The sequence below is a fragment of the Scleropages formosus genome, chromosome 25 (assembly GCF_900964775.1).
Source record: "Scleropages formosus chromosome 25, fSclFor1.1, whole genome shotgun sequence".
Taxonomy (NCBI): Eukaryota; Metazoa; Chordata; class Actinopteri; order Osteoglossiformes; family Osteoglossidae; genus Scleropages; species Scleropages formosus.
The window spans coordinates 1975180-2002740 of NC_041830.1; the positions used below are offsets into that span (position 1 = coordinate 1975180).

Genomic DNA, 27561 nt, shown 5'->3' on the forward strand with positions numbered 1-27561 from the left:
ATCCAGTGCCCAAATAAACTCACATAAAAATCACGGTGTGCTTCTTACATTTATAAGTTGCCAGATGTATTAATCATAAGATGTTTTATTTTACAACAGCCAACAAAGCACAAGGACCATGGCCAGGAAGTGCATCACAGTTCAGGACGACAGTATCAGCAATGAAAAATAACTGGTCCACAGCTCCCACTGTGACGGACTGGAGTCCCGCCCTGGGTGTGTCTCCGCCCCCTCCAGCCTCGCGCCCAGTGCTACCAGGTTCGGCTCCAGTTCGCCGCGACCCTGCTTGGGATAAGCGGTTTCAAACAGTGTGGGTGTGTGTGATCTTCCAGCGTCCCACCACAACCCAACACTGCACCAACAAGCATCTCCTTCTGACAGACAAAATAAGGTTCATGATATCTTCTCACTGCACTCCACACACACAACACATTAATATAATACACATTAATCAGGATGGGTGTGTTCTGGTGTTTATTCTTGCATTTCTGCATCAATAGTTCACCTCTCAATGCAGCCTGACATCACACTGCCCACCCTTACAGCCTTGATAGTTAGCCAGGTACAGACTCAAAACTCAAGATACTGGAATTTCACTAACACTCTAAAAGATGAACTAATAGCCTTAGTGTTACAAAAAGTTTTAGTAGGAATTGTCTACTTCAAAGAAGCTGAACTGAAATGTCTTGCATCAATTTAATTAAATTGAGTTGTGTGAGTGGGTTGTAACTGAGGGGTGTGGGGTTAATTCACTAGGACATTCAGGACACTGCTCATTTTAGTCTAATATTTAACTTCAGTCACTTTAGATTCATAGACCTAAAATGCCTCAAATGGAATTCGGCAAAGAAGTTGGAACATTCATTTGAAAGAGAACCAAGTTCATCATATCATTTATTTTGTTTTAAAAGGCTTACAGCGGCTAAATGTTTCACAACATCACTGCTTATTGTATGTGAACAAATTTTTTTAAACCCCTTCTGTGAAATATCTTGTCTAAAATCCAAAATTTCTACTGATTTTCTGACAGCATTTCAACCAAACTTTTAGACAAAGCCATCGTGTTTGTGTAGGCACCCACACACACTGCCAGCCTCCATCATTTCTGCTGCTACTGACTTCACCCGCAAGGCTGGTTTGAGCCCCTGTGAACATCTGATGAGTTTCAGTACAAGTGTGTAAAGGAGTTGGTTTGTGAGAAGTAAACACCTAGTGCTTAAGCAGCTCCTGCATGTAGACGGCGTTCATTCGGTACGCTGCCATCCAGCTGTAAGCCATGTTGTAGCTTTGTTGGGAGTTCCTGGCAACTGTAGTATAGTACTCATCCCAGGCTTGGTAACAGGCCTGCCAGTACTGTTGGAAACCTCCATCTGGATCTTCCCTCTTCTTGTCATCGTGCTCCTCCATTTCCTGCTGCTCCCTTTTGGGCTTGCATCTGCTACGTTTAGACTTCTTACATGGGTGTCCTCTCCAAGGGTGCTGAGGGGTGGCCTCTTTGGGACAAAGCTGAGACTGGGGATGTGACCAGTGGGAAGATGGAGCTGAATTTTGAGACGGGTCACCTTGCTGGCCCTGCGCCAATGGGTTCAACCCTGAGTTGGAAGTCACAGTTGTCTGCAAGGTAACACTCTCTGCCTGCAACTGATGTGTTTGTGGACTGGGGACCTCCATTTCGTCCTCTGTATGAGAGTGTGAGTCCGATGCCCCCCCAGTAGACAGTGAAGAGCTGCAAGAGGTCGAAGAACAAGAGTTCCTCCTTTCACCATCCCCCCTCTCGTCCTCCTCCAGCTCACTGTCTGTCTGCTGGACATCAGGCTGGAGGAGATGCTCTGGTTTTTCATCACAGGTCATATTTCTTGGGCCGGTGAACTGCAAGACCACCTCAACAGTCCGGCCAAGGCCGTTGGTAATGAAGCTCTCATAATCAGCCACAGCCTCCTCAAAGGACATAGGAGTGCGTGTTCTCGCTTTGAAGGACAGCAGCGGAGGGATTGTGGGCAGGTTTGGAGTCTCCTTTTCAGGTACCGGAGCTACTGGAACCGATACCTCTCTAGGAGGCAGGACATCAGTGGCGAGGCTCAACTTTCTGTGCTGTTTGCCAGCTGCTTTCCTTGACCCTTCTTCTGAATTCCTTATGGTCTTTTTGGGGCTGCCCCGTGTCTGAAGGTCAGTACTATCTTCAAAGCCCTCTGCCTTTGCTGTCACTGGTGGAAGGAAGGCATCAGACTTTACCCGTTTTTTCTTCCTTTCTGCTCCAGCCAAGGCCTTAAAGGTCGGTCCCATCTTGAGGTTCTCCACCGTGACATCCCAGTCACATGGTTCTTCCATTAACCCAGGAGGAACGGGATCTGCAGGAAGTCACTAGCCTCATAATGCATTGTCACAACAGAAAGCCTGCACATGTGCATGCTATCCAACTGACATACTGTATTACTACTGTAAATAATGCACTGCTTAAGCATAAAATAGACTTCTGTTCACATATCAACTCACTATAGTTACAGCTGATAAGTACTTCTAACACTTTCATTCTCTAGACTTAAAGAGAGCAATTTAATCCAATTACAAGGATTTTCCATTCTAATTAAAGTTGAATACAGTAATCATTACTGAACATGAATAAATAAGTGATACAGAAAAACCTTGATTTAACACGAATTCGGATATAATGAGATAGGTCATTGGACCATTTTTTTGCTCTTTCCAGAATGTGAGAAACTACATTGAAAAATTCAAAAGTTGGCACAATTTACAAACTTAGCAAATCGTCTTACAGCGCGAGTGGGTTCGAAATGCTGAAATGTCTCTTAGTCTTACAGCTGTCCGTTTTGGTACCTGCCATCAATTCACTGTCAACAAATCACACTTGGCGAACTTTGATGTTTGCCAGATTTCACTCGCAGCCAGCGATATGCTACGTTCAAGCAAGGAAAACTTAATTGCTTTTTTAAAAATAAAACTGTAAATGATGATTGCTGATACACCACCACAGATGATAGTGTTTACACATACAGTACATGTATTCTTGAATGTTTATCGAATTAACTGAGTAGAATGAGAGCGAAACAAATTTTAACATGCGTAAATGTAAACGTGATTTAAAGCACTTCATTGTTTTGTCGTTAAAGTAAAAAGATTAAAAAATGTGTTGTAATTTCTACTGTAACCAGTAATTTGCAGAATTCTTTAATTCAAAGGTAATATACTTGTCAGAAAGTAAACATGCAAAAAACGGGTCAAATAGGGCGAAAATGGTGCGATGCTGATTTTCTTGAACCCCAATTCAGCACAACCCTGCTTTTTTTCCACGATTATACTTTATGGACCCTAACGACCACATTATAACAGGGTTTCACTGTATTTCATAAATGATAACTTGTAGCACTGGTCAGATCTGCTCCGTCACTAGCAGGCACATACCCGGCAAGCATGAAAGATTCAGGTTGTACTTCTGAGCAATAGCCATCATCTTGTTCTCCTCCTCCCCGTGACAGCAGTAGGTAACAGCCAGGCCATGGGTACCTGGAAAAAGGGAAAATGCTTTACAGGCAAGTTCACTTCCAGGGAACCTACATGAGTGTCTTTTCCTCACCTTCCAGTCCTTTCTGCTGAAGTAAAGACATCTAGAGAAATGACACGTCCACATGTTTGTCTTTGCAGTACCTATTTCTCCATTTCTCCCTACAGAATTATGCATAATAATACTGATATTATTTGATGTAGTGGTGCAAATAAAGTACCTCACTGATATTTATGTTAATCTTTAATCATAACCGGTTATTCATTATCTAGAACCCCCCGCCTTTACACCGCCAGACAAAACAGTGGGATCTCGGACTTGCGATGTCCCTGAAATGCTGGTACTGTTTTTTGGGAAGTTTATAATTTAAGACTGCTGAAGGGTTACTGCACATACTGCATTTAATTATTTTTATTAATCTTATTGTGTCCTTCACTGTGAATGTTGCTCTCCACATGTTTAGCAAGTAACACCATAAAGAAAATAACAGGTTGTTACCGAAGCGACCTGCCCGTCCTATACGGTGCATGTAGGTTTCCCAGTCTTGGGGGACATCCAGGTTGACCACCAGGTTCACCTTCTCAGCATCAATACCTCTGGAGGTCTGCAGACAGAGAGGGCAGAGGGACAACAGGTACATATAAAGACTGATAGTAAAAGAACAGATTCTCAGGAAAACAATACACGGCTAATTTTTTAAAAGAAATACTGACAAATGTAGAGAAATAATGGAAGTACTCTGGAGAAATGGACAGTATTGTTCAATAACGAGCCATTTGATTTTTTTCTTAACATCATTCAGGCAGAGAAGATAAAAAAAAACAAAGCTGAAAAGCAAGGGAAGACAGAAAAAAAGGGCAGCGGAGATGTACGATTTCTGATTGGATCACAAGAGGTGCAAGACTGGGCCTGGAGGACACTTGCCAGGTCAGTGGAGATGAGCACACGACACTGATACTGTTTCAACTTGGCCATGGCCTCTAGCCGCTGGTCCTGACTCAGGCTGCCTGCAGGGGATGCGAGGGAACCAACATAGGCAAGAGTACAGAAAAACTCATCAGCATAATTTGTGAACATAAAACTCTCCAAAATAATTAGTACACTTTTAATTCCAAAGAATGTGTGATTAATGCCATTTTTAATGTAGCAGCAGCAGCAACACGGTTAGTTACATACAGAGCACAGTAACAGTATAATTGTAGCTGCAACTATGAAGGACAGCAAAATATCGGTTTGTCAGACATGATCAACTTTCCAAGTTCATTGTTCAAAAAGTGATCCCATGAGTCGCCATTCATTAAATTTAATCAGACATAAGAAAATTCATCACTAAAATCCTCCACATATAAAAAGGAGTGTAAAGCACAAGTAGTAAGATATTAAAAATGACTGAAAAAATGAATTAAATGAAACAAAGCTTTGAAAGACTAATGAAATTATGAAGTCTGAATTTTCATTTAGTATAATATTTTAGCATACTAAAAACCTCCAGCCTTTAATTATATTAACATCCCAAGTGTTCATTTTAACTGGAAACTCAGTTTTATTTTACAGTAGTTAGCCAAGGAGTACAGAACATATGACCTAGTGAGGTAGAAAAACGAAAGAGACACAGAGAGAACGATTGAGACGGGGGTGTCAAAATATGACATTAAAACACTTTTAACAAAGAGCAACATCCCCCTTTGAGAACCTGTCCAACAGGGAAGATATCGCCTAACTAGTAACATCCAGACATCCCTGACTGTACCAGTAGTACCTACCCTTGGTAGAATAAAGAGAGTGAACCCACCTGAAACTAATAAAATACTTAGAAATACCTTAAAGGTTTAAGGGGGGGGGGGGGGGGGGGGGGGACTGGTGAAACACAGAAACTAAAGAAACAAAGCTATAAAAGAACAGAAGAGAAAGGAGTTTCACTCTCAGTCTCAGCCCTTCAGACTGGAAGGCGGACACCCAACCATCAAACAGGTGGCTCTCATGGGGACACCTTACTCAGGCTAGACAAGCAAAACCTCGGTAGATTTTGCTTTGTTTGAAAATTTCAGCGATTTCAAATTGAGCTCTTTTTCAGAGTTTTTCAGAGGATTTCAGTCAGTTTCTACAAAGAACATGTCCACATTCCGCCGGACTCATGGAGCTCTCCTAGCTGAAGGCAGGAGGAGGGTTGATGCAGGAGAGGACAGCACAGTCTGACAGGACCATGCATTCACAGCATCCCTTCCACTAACCTGAGATGCACGCGGCAGGGAGGCCCTTCTGCGACAAGATGTCAGACAGGTGCTGTGCCCTGTGGAACATGAAAACTCAGGTTAAAGAGGGGAGGAGGGGGAAAAAAAGTCATGGTTCTTTCAAATTCTGCCAGACTGTACTCATTTTAGCCTCACTTTTAAGCTACTGTTAAGTCTTTCAGGGCCAAATTAAATACTAGCAGTAGAAAAAATCTGGACCAGCTGATCCTAGTTTGCAACATCTGCCTGGAGAGGGTTTTTTGCATTTGCATTAATGTCAGAAGACACATGCTCAATTCAGGTGTAGGAGTGACCATGCACAGAACAATGTGTGAGGTTTTTTTTTCTAAAAAAAAAAAAAAAAAAAAAAAAAAACAGTAGGTACCATAGAGTTCAACGCTCCAACCTCAGTTATTTTAAAAATTGATTGCTACTATTTACGCTGATTGAGTGTTTCCTGCCTCAAGCACTATGCTTCAGGGATAGGTACCATACCTACACACATACACTGCAACTCTACATTCGGACAAGCGGTTATCAATATTGAACGAATGAATTATTGCATATGTTGATAGCAATGCAGCTGAAGTGACAGAAAAAGTAAGTCTTCATAGCAGCCCCATCCAATCTGCCATCCATACCTGCTGTGCAAATTGGAGAAGACTAGTGCTTGGTTGAAGGGCACCTTGCTGAAGAGCTCAAACAGGTGCTGCACCTTCTCCTCAAAGACCTTATGGGGCAATGGGTGGGACCTTACCAGTCTATAGTACTGCTTCAGCCCTGTAAACACAATCCCACATACTTAAAAAGAGACACACAGTAAACAACCTTCAGGCCATAAAACTAGAAAAAATAATCATCTACAACCATCAGTTTTTACCTAAAGAGTATACAGAAAAAGACTATAGTATGTGCCTCAAGAATATTATATTTTAATTGCTGCAATTTCAATGTTACAAAAGTTAATGTAGGGTAGGTGCTTCCAACCCCAGTAAATCCACCTATCAAACTTGGGTCAGTGGGATTGAGCCTGACGAAAGTGGGGTCCGTCATGTAGCGAGCCAGGTGCTGAGCCAGCGACTCCGGGTACGTGGCGGAAAGGGCCAGCATCTGCTTGCTCGGTGGCAGGGAGGAGTAGATCCAGCTGTGGGATGCAGAGAGCCTTAGCCAATGAGGAAGGGGAGGGAAGGGGGGCAAAAGGAGAGCACACACAGCAAGTAGCATGAAAACACTGGCATGTGGAGAACAAGCACCATGCTCCTCAGCTGGGGAGGTAGATCTGCAAAGGGACATTTGGCCTGAGTATACAAAGTGAACATGGGGGGTCCTTCTCATCTTGGGGCTGGTTATTGTATAGAGACTGATGTACAAGAGCTTCAACCATAACCAAATACATTCAGCGTGGAAGAAAAAACAGCAGAGACAACAAAAACGGTAAGACAACAGCAAGTATGATTGATTGTTTAAAACTTTACAGTATGAACAAGAAGATTAGGAAATGATCATATCGGTAGAATAAAAGGAAACAAACTAGAAACCACACAGTCAGCACCATAACTGACAGGAGACGCCATGCCTCACTTGATCTGCTCCTGGAAGCTGCCCTCCTCCAGCAGTTTGTCCGCCTCATCAAGGACAAAGAGGCGAACGCTGGCCGTGGACAGGAAGCCCAACTCGACAAGCTGCTTGACACGCCCTTTGGAGACGAACAGAGAGGAGGAGCACAAAATGAATGCAAGGCACAGCTCACAAGACACACTTGTGGGTTCATGTTCCAGCAGAAGCCCTGACTTTGTAGCCTTAACTGCAAAGGATGTACGTTTCTTCAGACAACTGTCGTAAGATCTGTACTCTGAAATTGTGACTGTTGAGTAAGTAGCACAGACAACATAATAGAACACAGTCAGCCGCAATCCCTCGTAAAACAGCAAACAAAAAATAAGCAAATAATGCGACTCAGACCACTACCATTTAAATCTTCTTGGTTTTCGAAATTAATGTTTGAATCTAAATGTACTTATTTAAATCACCTTTCTTTCTCTAGCTATAAATTCCAATAACTGGAGTAATTCACTCAAAGTAAAGTCCCGATTACGCAGCCTTGGACTGAAACCCAGCCGTCCATAGGTAAGTTACTTTACAATTTTTTTTTTACAGTACTAGGCATTCCGCAAAATGTCTCATTGAAAACTAAACTGGATGGGGTTTTTTCTTGTGTTTTTATGCTGACCAACTGCCACGACGAACGAGACGTTCCATGCGATCCAAGATGCCATTTACCAACATTATCATTATTACTTGTTACACACTGGCTTACAAATTGTTACTTTCTAGAATGCCCAGGAGGGGTGGGCAACCACTGGCCCGTGGACCCCCAGAGGTTTTTTCCTCCCTCAAACCTCACTTGGGAGTTTTTGTTCCTTTCCCCAGTGGCCAGTAGGCATACTTATAGCTCTATGAAAGTACTTTATTATGGTAACCATTAGTCAACTGTCTTCTATGTTTGTATCCGTTTTTCTTGCCTTATGCCTGTGTTAAAGCGCTCTATAAAAATAAATTGAACTGAATTTTCAACATTCATTACTGTAAAAAACAGTCAGCCACAATTTCCATGAAACAGGAACTTCAAGCCATAAAAAGAATGGCTGGTTGGCAATCAGCAAAAAAAAAAAAAAAAAAAGTTAGATTGAAGCACTACAAAAAAAAAAAAAAAAAAAAAAAAAAAAAAAAAAAAGAAAAATGTAGATATAGCCAAGGGTTGAACATGACTAAATGGAAGCTTTTATAACTTTCTATTTTATTATGGAGCCCATCTAAGAACCTATTTCCAAATCCAGCTCGCACTACACATGGATCTGTATTTTGCAAATTTTTGGTTACCTGGCCCACCGCTATTCCCATCTAGGCTGGATACTTAAGACCACAAGGCACACTTCCTTGGAATTAGAATTTGCTCCCTTTGTGTTACAAAGCCACAAACTTAATTTCCTTCATAAAACTCCATGGGTACAGCAGAAAATTAAAGTTCTATTGAATTAAAGGCCACACTCTGCAAATTAACCAGAATTAAAGTCGCAATTAAAGATTTTAAAGGCCTGAATGAACATGACCATCCTGAACGTGTTTTCTATCAATCTGTGACATTTCTGGCAACATGAGGAAGAGAGGTGGACAAATGCCACGCAGGAACTATTGGATGTCGATGCCACACGCCAGCTGCCGCTGCTGTGCACTGACCTGGGGAGCCGATAGCGATGTGGCACCTTTTCAGCCGCGCCCTGTCCTGGCTCACCGGGGTTCCCCCGATGAACACGTGACACTCCAGGCCCTTCAGGCAGCTGCCAATTGTGGTGATCACAGAATGGATCTGGACCGCGATCTCTCTGGTGGGCGCCAGGACAAGGACCTGTCCCAAAGAGCACAGGGCAAGACGAACGTCAGAGCTGTACTGGGCACCGTCTCCCCCCTTCGAGCGCACATTGCCGACAATTCGTTCAGACGCATTTTTCGGGGCAGCGCCAGCACGTGGGATGGCACAGCGTGGCCCATGGGCCTGTCGCCTTGCAGTCTTAAGGTTAGGGTTCAAATACTACTCCTGATGTAGTTCATGATTCTTGAACAAAGCACTCACCCTGGTTAAGGTAAAAGTAGGATTTTCCCCTCAAGCAGTGTTTCCAGTGATCAGCCAGTTGATGTTACAGTCCATATTCAAACCAGAATTGACACTCAGGTCTAAAGAATGCAGCTGGGAATTTGCCCTCGTAGCACAGTGTCCACCCTAAAATTACATGTCACCAGCTTCATACAGTTTTTCCCTTTTTTTGACAAAGATGTGGAACGCATGTCCGTTATTCTAAGATACTTGGGAAGAGAATATATGATTCTGTGAAGGTATACAGCTGAAGTTCCCTCTGCAAACACAGCACATAGATATATGGTCAAAGTGTTTAACTTACTTTCTGCTAGAAAACTAAACAGCTGCATGATAATTTAGAGTCATTCCAGAATGTCTTGTCTCCTCTTAGGCAGAGGAATGTGACTCTGCCTTTGAAATACTTTAACGGTGCCCTTTTCTTACGTATGTCAGTGAATTTTCCATTTGTCTACATGGTGCTTCTCCCTCTGTGCCAGAACCGCTGTGAATCAGTTCAAATAAGCATTGTCACCATCTACACCTATTTACACTCAGTATGCTGCAATTCCACCTCTGCCCTTACTATTGACACATGCGCTCCTCCCTGTAAACAGTCACACTGTTCATATAATATCTACTTACTCTAGTTTTCAAACTCTGACACTTTATCAGTTTTATTATTTTGATCTCATTACACTTTATTCAGTGTGTTTGAACGAACATTCACCATGTCAAAGTCATTACAGATGCAAACGTTAAAACTTATTCATGCTCCATGAATCAAAGTCACAAGTAAAATATTATTATATGTTTTGAACAAAAGTTTAAAATAGACAGAGAATAAGAACAATGTATGATAACCAAACACTCGTATTTCAGCATTTAAACACACTTGGTAATTTACATATATTCATTTGGATGGTGCTTTTCTCCAAAGTGAGTTACAGCATTAAGCTACTTACAGTTACCCATTTATACAGCTGGGTAATTTTACTGGAGTACTTTAGGGTAGGTACCTCGCTCAAGGGTACTGCAGCTGGAGGTGGGATTTGAACCACTAACCTTCGGATCCAAAGGCAGCAGATCTAACAGTCCATTACCAGCTGCCTCATAATGAAAATATATACTGCATTAATGGTTTTGCTCTGCTGCTACCCTCCCCAGAAACACAGGATACACACAGACAGACCTGTAAGGTGTGCGAATACATTTCATGACCCACCTGTGTGCTCACATTCTCCACAATGAGGGAGTCCAGGGCGATGGTGGCAAACACACAGGTCTTCCCTGTGCCAGACTTGGCCTGAACAATGAGGTCTCCAGGGAAAAGAGAACATTTTAAAGCACTTTTAACAATGTCTCTCTTTTTAAACAATCTACTGTTTTTTTTTTTTTCCAGCCATTTCCATAACCTCAGCATGAAAGTCACGTGGGTCACATCTTACATTCAACACTGTTGAGAGACTTTGGAAGAAATGTAGTGTTTTACAGTCTGAGTCTGTCAAAATTATCACCCCACATCGACTGTTAGTTATGATCACATTTTTATTTCCTTTTTACACTTTCTGTAAGGGCCGAGGCCCACTGGCTTTCTTCCACATCACATACCACCAGTGAAGTGCAGTCCTACATTTTGGAAACTTCCAGAAAAGTGGCTCCTCAGCCAAAGTGAGGGAAGAACAACTACGTGCCGTATCCTAGTGTTTTATGTCAGTATACATTCTTTACTCGGGGTGTACAGTGTAGTAGGTGGTGTAGCGTGTACGGTGAAAAGTTCAGCTTTGTGTGTTCGCAACAATTAGTCCAATTCCTAACGACAGCAGTACAGGAACAGAAGAAGTGGAAGAATTGCACACACGTGACGTGTGTGAGGAACACAGGGATTTGATTTCTCTCCGGGCTGTTCCCTTTTTCCCACTCGGGTTTTAGGCTCTGACTGAGCTTCTGCCTTTACTCTTCATACTGACGAGCAAATTGCTGCAAAACCGTTTCCTTACACACACACACACACACACACACTGACTGACTGACTGACACACGCCGGACGTCGTACCGAGGCCGCAGCGGCCGAGCGGGATGGCCTTCAGCTGGATCGGGGAGGGCCTCTGGAAACCGGCCGCCCGCAAGCCCTCCAGCACTGGACCAGACAAGAGCAGGGAGCCGAAATCCACCGCCTCCGCAGACAGAACGTCGCCGGTTCGCACCCGCGCATCCACATCATGCGCTGTTCTCCTCACGTGCGCCGCCATGTTGCTGACAGGGGAAATATCGCGAGATTTGGGCTCTTTAACGCGATGCGGGCGGAGCGGTTTACTGACACCATCCCCGCTGCGCAGCTTCTGTGACGTGTCTTTGTATTCACATCCCCCTAGATGTCATTTTTTCTAGAACAATTTTTTTGATGGTATTCACTGGAAGAAAGCGTGGTGGAGAGGTGCATTTCAAGATTCTTCATAATGTGTATCCAACCAACTCCCAAATTGCTACTTTTGTTGATCTCTCAAACTTATGTGTTTTCTGCAAAGTTGAGGAAGAAACCTTGCTTCATTTATTACCATTGCAGTAAGTTTAAATCTCTTTGGGAGGACTTAAGTTGTTATTTATTTGCTTCTAGAAAATTTGATTTAAAGTTTTCATTGAAAGATATGTTTATTTTTCTGGCAGTGACCATGCTATTGATCTTTTTGTTAATTTTTTCGTGTTGCATTGTAAATTTTTTTATTCACAAAAACAAATTTCTCAAGACTTTGCCTAGATTCGATGTCTTTCTTGCTGAGATTTCCCTTATTGTAAACTCTCTTAAACTCATTGATAACAATAAGAATAACAAGTTTATTAAGAATTATGATTACATTTTTCGTATTGAATGAGATGCTACTGTTACCCTTTTTTCTTCCTTTTCCTTTTATTGTATGTTATTGTATTTCAATGCAGTGCTGTTCCTTTTCTGCAATAAAATAAAATTTTTAAAAAAGTGTCTTTGTATTTTATCCTTATCGTATTTGTGTTTTGCAGCAGAAATGGGGGGCGCGGTGGCGCAGTGAGTTGGACCGGGTTCTGCTCTCTAGTGGATGTGGGGTTCGAGTCCTGCTTGGGGTGCTTTGCGGCGGACTGGCGTCCCCTCCTGGGTGTGTCCCCTCCCCCTCCGGCCCTACGCTCTGTGGTGCCGGGTAGGCTCCGGTTCCCCTCGACCCCGTATGGGATAAGCGGTTCTTTATAAGAGTGTGTGTGTGTGTGTGTGTGTGTGTGTGTGTGTGTGTGTGTGTGTGTGTGTGTGTGTGTGTGTGTGTGTGTGTGTGTGTGTGTGTTGCAACAGTGCAATACAAGGCGATGTGGGTAAAAACGACATAAAACGCTGAAAATAGGCACACGGGCTTTTGGTGCAGATGGCGGTGAGTTCTTTGAATACACTGATCGTACAGTCCGTGTGTGACATGAGATTTACTCAGCGAAGATCGAGGGACGCGACACACTCGACCGCGATAAACACGCCGAGACCCGCTGTGTAGGGGTGTAAGAAAATGCGGTGTTACCACAACAGTACCTGCTCTTAAGCACGGGTAAAGAGGGCTCATGATCATTGAAAAGTGTGAGAAGTGTATCCGCACAGCTGGTGTGGTGGTTAGTCCCTAGCTTTTTAGTCTTTAGCCGAAAATCACAGATTCGATTCCTACCTCTAGGGGACGCGGTGGCGCAGCGGGTTTGGCTGGGTCCTGCTTTCTGCTGGGTCTGGGGTTCGAGTCCTGCTTGGGGTGCCTTGCGATGGACTGGCATCCCGTCCTGGGTGCGTCCCCTCCAGCCTTGCGCCATGTATTCTGGGTGAGGCTCCGGCTCGCCGCGACCCCGATTAGGACAAGAGGCTTCAGACTGTGTGTGTGTGATTCCCACTCCAGCTGTAGTACCCTTGAGTAAAGCACTTATCCTCAATTGTTCGAAATTACCCAGCTGTGGAAGTGGGTAAATACTTGTAGGCAGACTTACTAACATCGTACATCACTTCAGAGAAAACCATCACCTAAATGAATAAATGTAAAAAGAGTGTGAGACGAGCAGTGTATTCGGTGTGAGAGTACTATAGTAAGTGTGCGCTGTTGTGTCATTTACTGTCACGCACAAGTGCTCAGTTCCAATGTGGACCTTCGCCTACTGTACAGTCACGTTTCTTACTGGAGAATAATTTGTATTTATTTCTACGAGTTGTGGGTAACGATACAATTATGACTGTTAAATAAGAGAGTTTATTGCCCTCGTGCCGCAGCCGAAGACACGAGAAAAGGACGTTTTCCCCCCCCACAGCAGTGAGTGACGGTACTGTGAACTCGAGTGAAATCATGGAGCTGTACTTCAGTGCTATCCAACAACACAGTAACAGCAAAGTAATTACACTGTAAATGGTCAACATTTACGTAAATCTGTGCCTGTGCTGTACCCCCTTGCCCCTTTCTATGTTTAATAATAATAATATCTTTATTCTGTTCTCCTCTTTGTCGCGCTCATGTAAAAACCAGAACGAGTAGTGCGAGTGGATATGTGTTCGAGTCACGCTTTGTGACGTCTCTCTCAAGTCTGCATGTTCTCCCAACTTCTCCGTCCTGTTTCCTCCAGGTGCTCCGGTTTCCTCCCACAGTCCAAAAACATGCGGTTCAGGAGGACTGGTGTCTCCAAGTGTGTGTGTGGGGGGGGCCTACCCTGCGGTGGACTGGTGTCCCGTCCGCGGTGTACCCCACTCAGCCTTGCGCCCAGTGCTTCTGGGATAGGCTCCGCACCATCACATAAGGAAATTATTATTTATTGTACAATGCAACAGTATTACATTCAACACCTGTTTAATCAGATACAATATCAATAATATCATCAATGACTCGTCTGACATGCGGACGCACAGAGGACACTTCTCTTCCCAGACAAAACATAAATAACACACGTATTACATGATAGAATAAATGTACATGTCCAAAGAGAAAGTGAGGAAGTTCTCCTTCAAAGTGGACACGCGCTGATAATGGACACATACCTGTACCGACACCCTACTCAGCCTTGTGCCCTGTGCTTCTAGGATAGGCTCCGCACTGCCGCCACCCTGAACTCCAGCTCACTTAGGAATACGCACTAGAGCAATAATAATTGTTATGAATACTGTCGGAATTAATAAGAGAACTTTTTTATTGTATTATAATAACTATAGTATATTGACCTCCAGTGACTCTGTAGTTCTAAAGACGAAAGAATTGTGTATTTTGCGCTTGTAGCCTTTTTCTGTCTTTATTTCTATAAATACTTTCTTATTTGTTTTGTTAATTGAAAAAAATGACTTACAGGAACAAAAATGTCAGCTGGAAAGAGGTCCAGTGAGCCGCTCGTTTCTGTGAAAGAAAAGAGATTCCCTTTGAAAAGCAGTTTCGTGTCTGACCAAAGGAGGCTGACACGGTCCAGCACGATCCAGCACAGTCCTGCACAGTCAGACACAGTGAGACAAAGTCCAACACAGTTTAACACAGTTTGGCACAGTCGGGCACAGTCACGGGCAGCATTGTAGGTGGAGAAGCATCGGCGCCCTGCACATGATTTTCCCAGCCAAGAGGGAAGAGTACACGCCGCAGCTTTCACTGGGAGCCAATGTGTTGTGGGTGGGGGTGTGTGGTGTGTGTGTCGGGGGTGAGGAGAGGAGACGCGCTCATTTCCGCTCCATTTACACTCGTGACAAAGTGGCGCTTCGCCGTGAGCGTCAGTACAGAGCGGAACGGAGCGGATCGGTGGCGATTCAGCAAATAGAGCATCTGCAGGAGGAAGACGAGGCGCCTCCCAGAGTCTCTCATACCCTTCTTGATCGAGCTGTTTCTTGTGTTTACAGTGAAGTACCTCTAGGTTAAACTTTTTTTTAAATTATTTTAAAGAAGAAATTATCAATGGAGCGGCAGCGTCCACGATCGGAGCGCAAAAACATGGACACGTGTTTGAGGCGTTTGAAGCAGGAGCTGGTAGGTGATCGTTCCTCCCTCGAGCTTCTCCGAAAAGAGGAGCAAAACATTGTGCATCTTTTTCTGTGTAGCTACGGTACATGTAACCCGCCCGATTGTGACCGACTCTCCACGTTTACTGAATGCTTTAACTTCTTGCGCGCGCGCAGCCATTCCGAATTCCCGTGAGTGGAAAAAGACCCCGGTGTGAAGAATTTTTTTATAACAGGTGGAAATATGTGGGGCTCATGCGATCAGACGCAGTTCGTCTGGTGCAACTGAAAAGTATAACCCTAAATCCTAAGCTCCTAACCCAAAACCCTAAACCCCAAACTAAAGGTGAATGTCAGTGCGCCTCGTGTTACCATTTGGCATGTTGCCTGGTTTGGTCTCATTGCTAATTCGTGTGCAAAAAGACAGATGTTTGCAGATGTGCGGCTGTTGAACTTTACAGTTTGCCCTTAGACAGACGCGTTGTATTTATTCCTTCAGTGTTTTATAACATCCAGCCGATATATATCATTAAACTTTATTCTTTGCGTAGTAAGACCTATTTATACTTTTGTGGCAGAGTAATGCACTGATTTATGTGCTGCTCCATCAGACAGTAGGGTTTTTACACAGCATGGTATTGTTGCTGTACCACATTCAGGGTAAGTAAAGTAGGACTGTGTATGAAGTGTCTTACTCACTCCTTGCTTGTAGTTTCAGATCATTTTAAATGCAGCTCAGCCTTCATCACTTGGACTCGTTTCAATGGGTTTTCAGCTGCTGCTGATCTCATACATGGGTGGCAAATAATACAAAATTGCTGCATCTGAAATGGTGAAAAGGTGATATCATTACACTGACTTAAGCCATGAAATATTTTCATTCACAGACCCATACTGACCCTTCCCCGCACTTCAGTTCTCTGAACCTCTATGACAAACTACTTTAATAAGCCTGTGAGCGTTGTAGCAGGAGGCCAGTAAAGCATAATTTATAATGTACTCGTATTAATCTTGGAATCCTGAAAGTGTTTAATGAAAATATTGAACATGTTTTAAGGAACTGTGGCTGTACCTTTTTCCTTTTTTTATTGTGTGTGTTTTGCACTTATTCCAACTGTTAAAATTTGTGTTGACCGAAGGCTTATCAATGTGTTGAAAAAAATTCTTTAAAAAAAAACTAATAATTGCATTGAACAACTGTTATCATGATTAGTAAAAGGACCACTGTGAAGTGTCGTGCTCAACACACACAGACACACACACTCATCTTGCAGACACTTTTTTATCCACAGACGCACGATTACACTGAGCGCAGCTTCTTTTTCGGCGTCACACTTTTCTGTGTAAAGTAGCTGATGAGAAACCGAAAGGCACAAATGCTTCTTTCATGACGGTGAGGCAGCCAAGTCAGTGGAACAAAGCTGTGTGACCTCTGATCTTCCCTCTCTTATGAGGCACTTGATTCTTCACGCTTGTTGCCACTCAGCTGTCCCTGAGGAACCTGCTGTCAGATTGGTGTCATGTATTAAGAATATAGAATATATTGTATTATTGTATTAGAAAAGAATTACATATTTAAGAATATATTATATAGGAATATACTGTGGAATATATTGCATTATTGTTATTATTGTACTATAATAGAATATAATAATATATTTAAGAATATATTGTATTGTATAAGAATATAGATTATCTTGTATTATTATTATTGTATTAGAATAGAATAACATATTTAAGATGACATTAGAATATAGTAAAATGTGCCGAGACAACCATCTCCTTCTAGTTTTATAATTTTGATTTATTTATGTGTGTATTTATTTTTTTTATTTATCTGTAGAATATGCAGGATTCATTCAAAAAGACAGAAAGAGAATTCTGCTCCTGGCACTTTGGAATGGAATTTCAAGAGGTCATATTAATCTCTGTGCTTGAGTTGCTGGTTGCATAAGTAGATTTTTGGCGTTACAGTAACCCAGTTGGACTTTTCCTGGAATGATTTGGAAAAAAAGAGGGAAAATCACAACTCCACTAAGCAGATAAGTAAGAAGTCTGCAGTAAATGGACGTGCGCGGCGCAGCCTGAAGGAGGATGGGGCTCTTCAATAGGAGTTTTTCACACAGGCATGTGGATGGGAGCGGCAGGGAGGGCTGTGCTCTGTAAGCCCTGGAACCCGTCGTCAGTTCCAAATGAGCAAGTCTGCGTAGGATGACTTGCAAGAGGCAAAGACCGATAACTCTGTGCTGCCCCTCCATGCTGTGCTGCACAGAATCTGTCACATCCTCCTGCATGGCACAGTCAACCCCAGTATGAGTGTTCCCTCTAGAGATGTGTGTTCACTATGCCGTGGAGGAACGTATCCATCCGTTGTCACAACCCAAGAGTGCTGCTCCTCCGTCTCCTGCTGAGCTTTGAGCGTTGACGTTCCTTACGTTTTACGCACACCTTAATGTGGGAACGTCTACAGCACGTTGTTGTGTGCTAAAGGCCTGTATTCATAGTTAGTTCCTCCGCCACCAAATTTTTGTTCCTTTCATGTTTCACATGCATTGTCATCCAGGGCTCCTGAGTCTTCATTTAATCCTTAAAAACATTGCAGCACACAGCACTCTGGATTTGGACGGGGCGAAGAAGGATGCACAGACAGCACGCATATCAAACATTTTATTAAAATACTGGCACACAGGGAAGTAATGCGCTTGATCTTAAGACCATGTTTCCTCAATGACCTGTGCTTCAAGCCAGCCTTCCCCCTCTGTTTAGTACCCCCAGGCTTTCTCCCTGCTGGCAAACACGGTCACCCCTTTATTTTGCCCGTAAGTCCCCCCAGTGGTTGCACATATTTTTCCCATAATGCAACTATCTACAATAGATCCATTTCCCACACAAACTTATGGTAACGCAGGTCGTTACAATGTACACACACACACACACACGCACACACACACACACACACACACACACTGTCCAAAACCATTTGTCCCTAGCAGGGTCATGGCAACACAGGGCGCAAGGCTGGAGGGAGAAGGGGACACACCCACGACGGGACACCGGTCCGGTGCAAGGCACCTGTTACAATATAATTAAAGTCAGTTTTGCTCTCAGTCAATTAAAATCGCTGTGTGTTGCGCAATGTTTGCCGAACATTTCAAGGAACTTAACAGCAAGCTGGAGAAGAATGTATCACCAAAGTAGTAGTAAGAGGCAAGCAGAACCCATCCCACTCTTCTGTGGTACTTCTAGACTCACAGCTGCTGTGTTTGGCTTCGTCCCTTCAGTCCTTGGCACTCCGACATCTTTCCCCTTGGGTGCCCTTGAAGCTGACACCTCGCATCAAGCGACGTTCGCAATGAGAGCACGCCACATCATGAGTCGTCTCACTTTGGACGTTTGGCATTTATGCATGCCCTAATGGTCCATCGCCATGGCGACAAACTGCTGAGTGACATACAGGCCGCAACAGCAGCAGGGGTTCTGAACACACTTCCACATGTATGTCCATGTGTGGCTGCTGCTCACAAGACATCTTGACTGGAACATAATCAGTCAATTGGAAACATACAGTGTTGTTCAAAGTATGCAAACCCTATGCAGGTGGTCATTATTCTTGTATAAAATCTTAGACATATAAAATGAATAAATGGCAACGTTTTACACACCTGACTCTACTTACCTACTTGGTTGAACAAATGCAACTTTGGGTTCACTTATTTATGCACCTGCATTACTACAATTTTTCTACTATACATATTGCATTGGTCATTACACACCTACTACGTCAGAAGCTCATATTATTATTATTATCATCATCATCACACATCTATTATGTCAGATCTGAAAGACTGCTTGTCATTAAATAACCACTTTGTGGTAAATCTAGGGGACACAATGGGTTCACATACTTTCAAGCAGCACGGTAGACATGGGCTTTGTTATCTGTACTTTACCTTGTAATACATGTGTGGTTTTTCATCTAAAGTCAGTCAGAGATGAATCATTTAGAGTTAAAGTATTGCATCCAATGTATGCTTGTCTTTTAAGAGTACCATATATACCCTCCATATGAACATTGAGGTAACCCATCAAATTGTAGTAGTATTACCTGGGTTAAAATTACTGTTATGCTTATTTTTACCTAAGGGACAGCTGAAATGGGCAATCCTTAGGTCACTTAGAGCTGACGTTACTCGACCCCTGTAGTCGGCAGAGTGGCAGGTGCAATGTGCTGTCACTAAGGTGTGTAAGTCAACCCCACCACACTACGGCCTTCACTTGCACTCTGGATTCACAGTAGCACAAGCATAGCTCTGAGTTTCCCGAAATTCACCTTTTCAGTGATATGTAAATGCAAAGAAAGCAAATGACATGGTAAGTTACAGAGAAGAACCCCATACTTTACCATAGCACACATCTTACACACTTGGATTAATAAGTGCAACTTGGGGTTCACTTAGATTTATCTGACACTTTTCTCTAAAGCAACTTACAATGTTAATATACCTACAGTTATTTACCTATTTATACAGTTGGGTAATTTTACTGGAGCAACTTTAGAGTAAGTACCTTGCTCAAGGGCACTACAGCCAGGGGGGATTTGATCCTGCAACCTTTGGGTCCAAAGACAACAGCGCCAACCTCCACACAACCAGCTGTCCCACATTTTGCTGCACATGCACTTCTACTACATGCATGATTTCCTCTAAACTAATATTTGGAATTGGTCATTACATGCCTATTATGTGAGAAGAGAAAGGGTGCTTCTCCTAAAATAATTTACTGGTAAAACCAAGGGAATCTATAATCACACAAGGGGTTCACATACTTTCCAGCAGCACTGTATGAAACTAAAGTGAATGTCAATGTCTTTAACCTGGTGACAGATTCTTCAGTACCATGACGAAGTGCCCACGCAATAAACATGCAATACTGTTACTGCTGGAACATCCCTCACTTCTGCCATGTGTTTCCTTTAGATGTTTTATGATGGTCCAAGACTTCAGTTAAGGTTCTTTACCGCCGCTCCTACGTCATTGCAGTGGAACGCCAAGAGCACCCCAACCCTGCACACAAGCGACACATTCAACAGACAAACAACGTCCCCGTTGTGAAGGCTGTAAAGAGCATGGGCCACATGCGTTCAGCCCACAGGTCCCACTGTGGAACACAGAGCTTTCACTGAGGCTGGCCTCATACCCATTGCTCCCACCCTCATGCAGCAATCCACCCCAGCGAGCATAAACACCCTTTGTGTCTCTGTGAAAGAGGTGCTGGTTCTGTGCCTGACTTTTGCAGTCTTTCATTCAGGCATCTATATTTGTGTAAAGAATGGTTGGAAAGAGGCATGGCCAGCTGCAGTCACCAGGTTTGTAACCTTTGGTTCCCTGGATGCTGATGAATTGGCTGAGTGTGACAGAGGGGGAGCTCACATTTATGGCATCCCTGTGAATGACCTTCTGTGTCCACTTGCATGCACAGGATGCATGGATCTTGTTTGCTCTGCTTAGGCTCTCTTATCTTGGGCACACACTTAGCTACATGCCTACATACAGTATGTATGTACATAGAGATAGATAGGTGTGTGCAAAAGTAGAGACACGGTGTCATACACAAGCTCATGTAAACATTCGTGGTTACACCTAGTCGTCACCAAACCCATGCCTAAACACCCTGCCCCATATAGTGCAGTCCATAAGACAATGATGCAGTTTAGTACTTGGTGGCAAATTTTTTTGCATTTTGCGACTTCCTGAAGTGTGCCACTCACAGACGTAACCAGATCCAGATACCAGGTGTCCTTCCTGGTGATGCTCTGCCAGGCCTGTGCAGCTATCTCCAGTTCTTGCTTGTTTCAGTGATTTTTTGTCTTCAGTCTTGTCTTCAGTGAGTGAAATACGGATTAGTGGGATTCAGGTCAAGTGACTGATTTGGCCAGTTCAGAACATTCCACGTTTTGGCCCTGAAAGAGTCCATTGGTGCTTTAGCGGTATGGTTTCAGTTATTGTCCTGCTGCAAGTTGAAGCGCTATCCAGTGAGTTATGAGGCATTTGGTTGGATTTGAGTGAGATGTTTCTTTACACTTCAAACATCACCCTGCTGCTGCCATCAGCAGTCACATCATCAATAAAGACACGTAACCCAGCACCAGTGGCCGCCATACATCCCCATGCCATGACACTACGCCCACCGTGTTACACAAATAAGCTAGCATGCTGTGGATCGGGAGCAGTTCCTGTTTTTCTCCACAATTTCCACAATTTTTTCTCCTATTTCCATCATTTTGGTTCAGGTTAATTTTGAACTCTTCTGTCCTTAACACTTTGTTCCAGAAAGCTGCAGACATTTAATGTACTTTTTAGCAAACTGTAATCTGGCTGTTGTGTTCTTGAGTGTTACCAGGGGGTTGCATCTTGTGGTGAACCCTCTGACATTATGCTGGTGCATTGTTCTCTTTATGGTAGTCTTTGACACATCTTCCTACATCCGGAAGAGAGTTCTTCATCTCTTCAACACTTGAAAAGGGTTTTTTTCTTAACTGAAGGTATTTGGTCATCAGCTGCTGTGTTCTTTGGTCTTTTGTGGACATTTGAGGGACAGGAGCAATGAGATGTGTGTGTGCCTGCACATATATAAAGCTCTTGTGCATGAAATGACAATGCGGTGATACACAACTGGCCAAGAAAGAACTAAGCACCCAAATGCTTCATTACTCATGCATACACATACACACATTGTCTGAAACCGCTTGCTCCATTACTCTTTGTCCTTTAAAATGGGATGGATATGAATAAAAATTGCTGCAATGTTTATGTGGTTCATCTCATATAGATTTACATACATTTAAATTAAAGTAGACAGTCTGCACTCTGACCTCACAGTTATTGCTTCATTCATTTAAAATTCAGTGTGCTGAAGTAGAGTCAAAACAACAAAAAATTAACTGCTTGCACTGCAGGCACTCAACACGCATGAACACATACTTTTGTGTGGGAAATGTAGATGAAGTCCATCTAATGTTATAAGAACACAAGTGATTTACCATGGGGGTGTGGTGGTGCAGTGGGTTGGGCTGCAGTCCTGCTCTCCGGTGGGTCTGGGGTTCGAGTCCCCCTTGGGGTGCCTTGCGACGGACTAGCGTCCCGTCCTGGGTGTGTCCCCTCCCCCTCCGGCCTTCCGCCCTGTGTTGCCAGGTAGGCTCCGGTTCCCCGCGACCCCATCTGGGACAAGCGGTTCTGAAAGTGTGTGTGTGTGGGTTTCTGTGATATTACTTTGAAAAGTACATTTTACCAATGGCTGTTGCCCGGACAACATTTAAAAAAAGGCACTTTATGGATGTGAATGACAAATATACTGCAAATAGAGTCTATGATTAAGGGTACTGCAGGGGACATTACTCCAACCTTCAGATTTCCCCCATAAGTCTTAAAGTTCTTTGTTTCAAAGTCAACCACACTCATTGTCAGAACTGAAATATATTGCTATACCACTCAGAAATTATCCAATTTTTAGTATGTTTTTTTAATCAAATCATGAATTGTGTGGGTTTTTTTTTAAAAAAATCTAAATGTTAAAAACTAATTAAAACTGAAACAGAAAAGGGGAAATCATTTTTTTTATTTAAATATTAGCAACCTCATACCAGAACAACAGCTTCCACAAACATTCAGAAAGTTCTTAATTAGCAGTGAAACTGTAATATTATTTTTCCTATGTTCATGTTTGGCCTGTGGATGTGATTAAATAGCTTAGCTCTTCTGCCATATCCTTACCATTCATCCTTTCCTGCCAAGTTCATATAGTGATTGCAACTTTAAATGTGCCAATCACTGCTTAGGGTATGGAAGATCCCAGTTGGAAGATACTCCATCCCTGAGCTGGGCGGTGCGTCGCCTCATTAGCAGCAGCTCTATATATGAGGACAACAGGTTGGGGAAAGAACAGTGAGGGGACAGAGAGAACCAAGCAGGGCAGAAGGGTGTCGCCCCCTTTGTGAAATATTATTGAAGGTAAGCTGATAACATGCACTCTTTGGGATTAGTGCTCTAGGAGCCCGCTAAGAAGATACTGTACATGCTTCTGCTACACAGGCACACATGTGATTAAGTATAGAGTGCAGCTCATGAATTTAGGACTGACAGCAGGTCCCTTTACATTTATAACATTTGGCAGACGAAAACGCTGTACTGTTTCTCCACTTACTTGCTTATTTGTTGACCAAGAGTTTAGTCATGAAAGGGCAATGAGAGAAACAAGATCCCTGCTCAGTCTGTGTGGAGTTTGCATGTTCTCCCCATGTCTGCATTGGTTTCCTCCGCTTGCTCTGGTTTCCTCCCACAGTCCAAAGACATGCTGTTCAGGTTCCCCATAGTGTGTAAGTGACAGAGAGAGTGTGTTCCACTGATGTATGGATGAGTGACCCAGTGTAAGTAGTGTATCTAGCAGTGTAAGTCACTGCGGTGAATAAGGTGTGTGGGCTGATAACGCTACATAGAGTTAATTGGAAGTCGCTTTGAAGAAAAGCATCTGCTAAATAAATAAATGTAAATGTAAATGTAAGATATTATTATTGTTGTATTAAAGTAACTGGAGCCCAGTGCTGTACTTTAATTCATTTATTTATTTAAATTGTTACACTGCTTATATGGCTACAAGATGACAAAAGTGTAGGATGAGACATGTTGCACCTAACAAAATCAACCTAGCACAGATAAATGGCTCCCCCATGTAGCTGTAATGCATTTCTTAGTAACCATTTATACTCATTATTGTCACTTGATGTCAGTGTTTAGTAAAGTCAATTTGTATATCAGTGTCACATTCAAGACTTGCAATAAATCATAAATTACTGTACTTGTCAATATCATGTCAATCCAATAATCAAAGGGCAGGTAATATAAGGTAACAAATGGTTAGCATGTTGAATTTGCAGCCATAATAAAGAATAAAGCTCACAGGCACAATAACTGGTCACTAAGGTCCACAGCTACATTATTACCGGCCATAATGGCTTATAGATATGAGATGTCACCATTACACTCGTCTGGAGTTTGACTTTGTTTCGCTTTTCTGTGTGTTCAGAGCAGGCTGAACGGACGCTCCGCAACAACAACACAGAATGATCTGAAGGGAGTTAGAGGGAGAACGTATTTCTTACTCAAGATATAGTAATATGAAAGGAGGGACAAGGAGATGTACTGTAAGTAGGTCATGTTCCAGGGTTACAACATGGATTATAATAAAGGGACTTAGATTATGGTGACACAGTGGAGCAGCTGTGTTGCAGTGCCCCCCACGGCTGCACAGGTCGACATGGCGAACGATTCTCACTCAGTCTGTGTGGAGTCTGTCTATCCTTTCCTTGTCTGTGTGGGTTTGCTCTGGTTTCCTCCCGCAATCCAAAGATATGTGTTTCAAGTTAGTTGGTGACTCAGAATGGTCTGTTGTGTGTATGTATTTGTTACATTGCTGTAGCGTAAAAATGGGTAAATGATTGTACTTGGAGTAGTGTAAAGTATATTTACATTTATTAATTAAGCAGACAATTTTCTCCAAAGCAATATACAACTTAGAATAAACAAAGTGCATTTCACCAACAGGCGAGGAGAAAGAGGTGAATACACAGAACTCACAAAGTACAGTCAAATAGTCCAGTACCACCGTCTTTGCCAGCATACAGTACATTACAAAAAGCTGGGTATACAATTGATAGGGAGCTTTTTTGTTGTTGTTATTGCTGTTTTTCGGACAGGTAATGTAATAAAAGTCTTTGGAGCAGATAGGACCTCAGTGGGTCTAAAAAAGTTCAAACTCTTCTTGAATGTTGAGAGGAATTCAGCAGTTCTGAGTGAAAGAGGAAGATCATTCCCCACCATTGGAGTCATGACAGAGATTCTTTGGGCTTTTGATTTTGGACATGTTTCGTGGGAGACCACCAGCTGGCCAGAGGTAGAACAGCGTATCAGTTCCATTAATGGTCTTGAGAGCTGTAACCAGAGTCTTGACCTTGATGCAAGCAAGCTACAGGAAGCCAATAAAGAGAAATGAGGAGGGAGGTACATGGGAACATTTTAGTAGGTTAGACACAACTTCTGCAGTGGCATTTTGGATCTGCTAGAGTTGCATTATCTGTGAAGAACTATGAGAACTTTGTAGTGGATGGGAGGGAGGTTAGTACGGCAGAGAAGAGGGAAGCGTGTGGGAGAGACTTTAGGTTTCAACAGAACTTGACAGCTCTATTAGTCATCATCCTTACTGTGAAGAGTTCCTTTTTCTTCTCTTATTTCGGCAGTTCAAATAAATGCTTTTTGCACTCAAAGAGCTGTTGCGACTTATCAACTGGTACAGCTAAAACCCTAGATAAAGAACATTCACCCTACACCAAGACACGAGGTGTGAGAGACAGCATAAGACCTCAAGAAGTTATGTTGCTGTGTGGTATCCTACTAAGACAGCCAAAAAGAAACTCAGAGTCTAGACCTTTCTGAATTATACTGATTTTGTCTTAGTCTTAGCACATTTCAACACATGCAGCCTGTTGATTGTTTGTTCCAGACCAGAATTGCTGTCCTGTAAACCCAACTGACCTTTATCTCCAGGATAAAGAGTCAGAGTTCAAGCAAGCTCGAGATAAAGCATTTGAAAAGTCCAGTTAACCTTTAAAACTGAACTTTTTTCTTCCCTGTCCTCCCCGAATAGCTCTCCATGAGGAAGGCTGGCAACGGACTGCATGCCCAAATGAACTCCATGATGGGGGCTCTGCAGGAACTCAAACTTCTGCGGCTGCAGACCACACTGGAGAGGCTGGAGATTTCAGGCAAGCCCAGCCACACTTGTTCTCCTAACCATCATGTGTTCTTCTCCCCTCCAACATTCTTCTCTCCTGCTCCACCTGTGGAGCTGTGCCCACCATCACCCTGGACGCTTGATAGAGAGCTTAAGGCTTCACCCAGGAGCAGTCTAGCAAAGATATCATCTGCATCTTGCTGCCAGGGTGGCACACCTCCTCCATCGGGAAGGTACCCTGGAGAAAGTGGGTACTCACAGGAATGCAACCGCAGCTCATTCCCAGTCCGTCAAACACTGGCGCCCTGGGGTACCCATGAGCTGTCTGGTGTCCCAGGTTCGCTGCGGAACCTCGGTGTTGATGGGCAGTCACTGGAAAATGACTTCTCAGAGGAAAGTAGCAACGACTCAAGTGACTGGACCTCTACACTCATGAGTCGTGGCCGCAATCGCCAGCCATTGATCCTTGGTGACAACATATTTGCTGACCTGGTGGGAAACTGGCTGGACCTGCCTGATCTGGAGAAGAAAGCTCCAAGTCTGGCTGGGTGGGACAATGATGAGGAGGACAAAAAAGAACCAGAATGCCTACTGAGACTCAGCCACTCCCAGGAAATCTGCCGCAGGTTCTCCCTCACTGCAAACATCTTCAAGAAGCTTTTGCGCAGTGTGTGCCCTGACAAGGACAAGCTGCTTATGGAGAAACCGGGCTGGATGCCTCTTGATGACCCTGATGCAGAGCTCTTAAAAAGGTGCAAAAAAGGGACTAAAAAAGGGACATTCTACCTTCCATTTTGGTCAAGGAAGAATGGGCAGCAGAGAAAGGGTAGGTCAGACCTCTGTCCCACAGAGGGGAGGACCCAAACCTCAGTAATGTGCTCCACCAAGGGGGACCAGGAGGTGGAAGAGAATGTGCAACCAAAGTTTGATTACAGCATAGCTGTCTGGGTCTGACCACCTGCAGATGGAGGGGGATTAGAGGTCTGACCCCTTAGCAAGGCTGCAAGTGTTTGCACTGTGGTGGGACCCGGTGGCCTTTTGCCTGAACCTTCCTTTTGTACGTGACATGGATCCCTTGTGTATCATTACAATGTCTTTGTGGTGCTGGAGTCACAGTCCACCATGAACAAAGAATGGGATGAACACCATCCACAAAAACTCATCTTAATTCTCCCATGACATGTTTAACATGCACCTTGCCTTTTGAAATTATTCAGAGCCCACAAATGGAAAATCTGTCTTCATTTTGTTTGAATCAAGAGTTCTCTATTAAACTCTTCTGTGACACAAGTCTCTGGAATAAGATGTTGGAAGTGACCGATTGAGTTTGCATTGCTAAGTTTACTTTATAGGCCTGGATCTTCCCGTTTTCATTGCCTGTGGTCCACCACAGATATAGTGGGTCCCTGACTCACAAACATTTGAGTAACAAACTGTTCATTTG

General features: G+C 43.3%; 2 protein-coding genes across 2 annotated transcripts; one reads left to right on the top strand and one right to left on the bottom strand.

The window, feature by feature from the left end:
- Positions 1-272: 272 nt before the first annotated feature.
- ddx20 (DEAD (Asp-Glu-Ala-Asp) box polypeptide 20) lies at positions 273-11652 on the bottom strand. Its single transcript, XM_018742170.1, has 11 exons — positions 11439-11652; positions 10608-10702; positions 8989-9157; positions 7333-7447; positions 6753-6895; positions 6393-6531; positions 5752-5810; positions 4445-4527; positions 4019-4124; positions 3421-3522; positions 273-2348 (listed from the first exon to the last, which is right to left on the bottom strand). Exons 1-11 carry the CDS (start codon positions 11632-11634, stop codon positions 1210-1212), a joined length of 2346 nt encoding a protein of 781 aa, XP_018597686.1. The 5' UTR covers positions 11635-11652; the 3' UTR covers positions 273-1209.
- Positions 11653-15122: 3470 nt separating this feature from the next.
- Positions 15123-27335, top strand: LOC108928167 (PAK4-inhibitor INKA2). The gene is made up of 2 exons (XM_018741958.1): positions 15123-15363; positions 26031-27335. Exons 1-2 carry the CDS (start codon positions 15292-15294, stop codon positions 27069-27071), a joined length of 1113 nt encoding a protein of 370 aa, XP_018597474.1. The 5' UTR covers positions 15123-15291; the 3' UTR covers positions 27072-27335.
- The last annotated feature ends 226 nt before the right edge of the window (positions 27336-27561 follow it).

What these genes read in the sequence shown, in the direction of transcription:
- LOC108928167 (XM_018741958.1), top strand. Translation starts at nt 15,292, where the DNA reads ATGGAGCGGCAGCGTCCACGATCGGAGCGCAAAAACATGGACACGTGT. An exon ending in GGCGTTTGAAGCAGGAGCTG is followed by an intron (nt 15,364 to 26,030) that starts GTAGGTGATCGT and finishes CTCCCCGAATAG; the next exon opens with CTCTCCATGAGGAAGGCTGG.
- ddx20 (XM_018742170.1), bottom strand. Translation starts at nt 11,634, where the DNA reads ATGGCGGCGCACGTGAGGAGAACAGCGCATGATGTGGATGCGCGGGTG. An exon ending in CACTGACCCAAGTTTGATAG is followed by an intron (nt 6,532 to 6,752) that starts GTGGATTTACTG and finishes TTGTGTTTACAG; the next exon opens with GGCTGAAGCAGTACTATAGA. An exon ending in GAATCTTTCATGCTTGCCGG is followed by an intron (nt 2,349 to 3,420) that starts GTATGTGCCTGC and finishes GACTTCCTGCAG; the next exon opens with ATCCCGTTCCTCCTGGGTTA.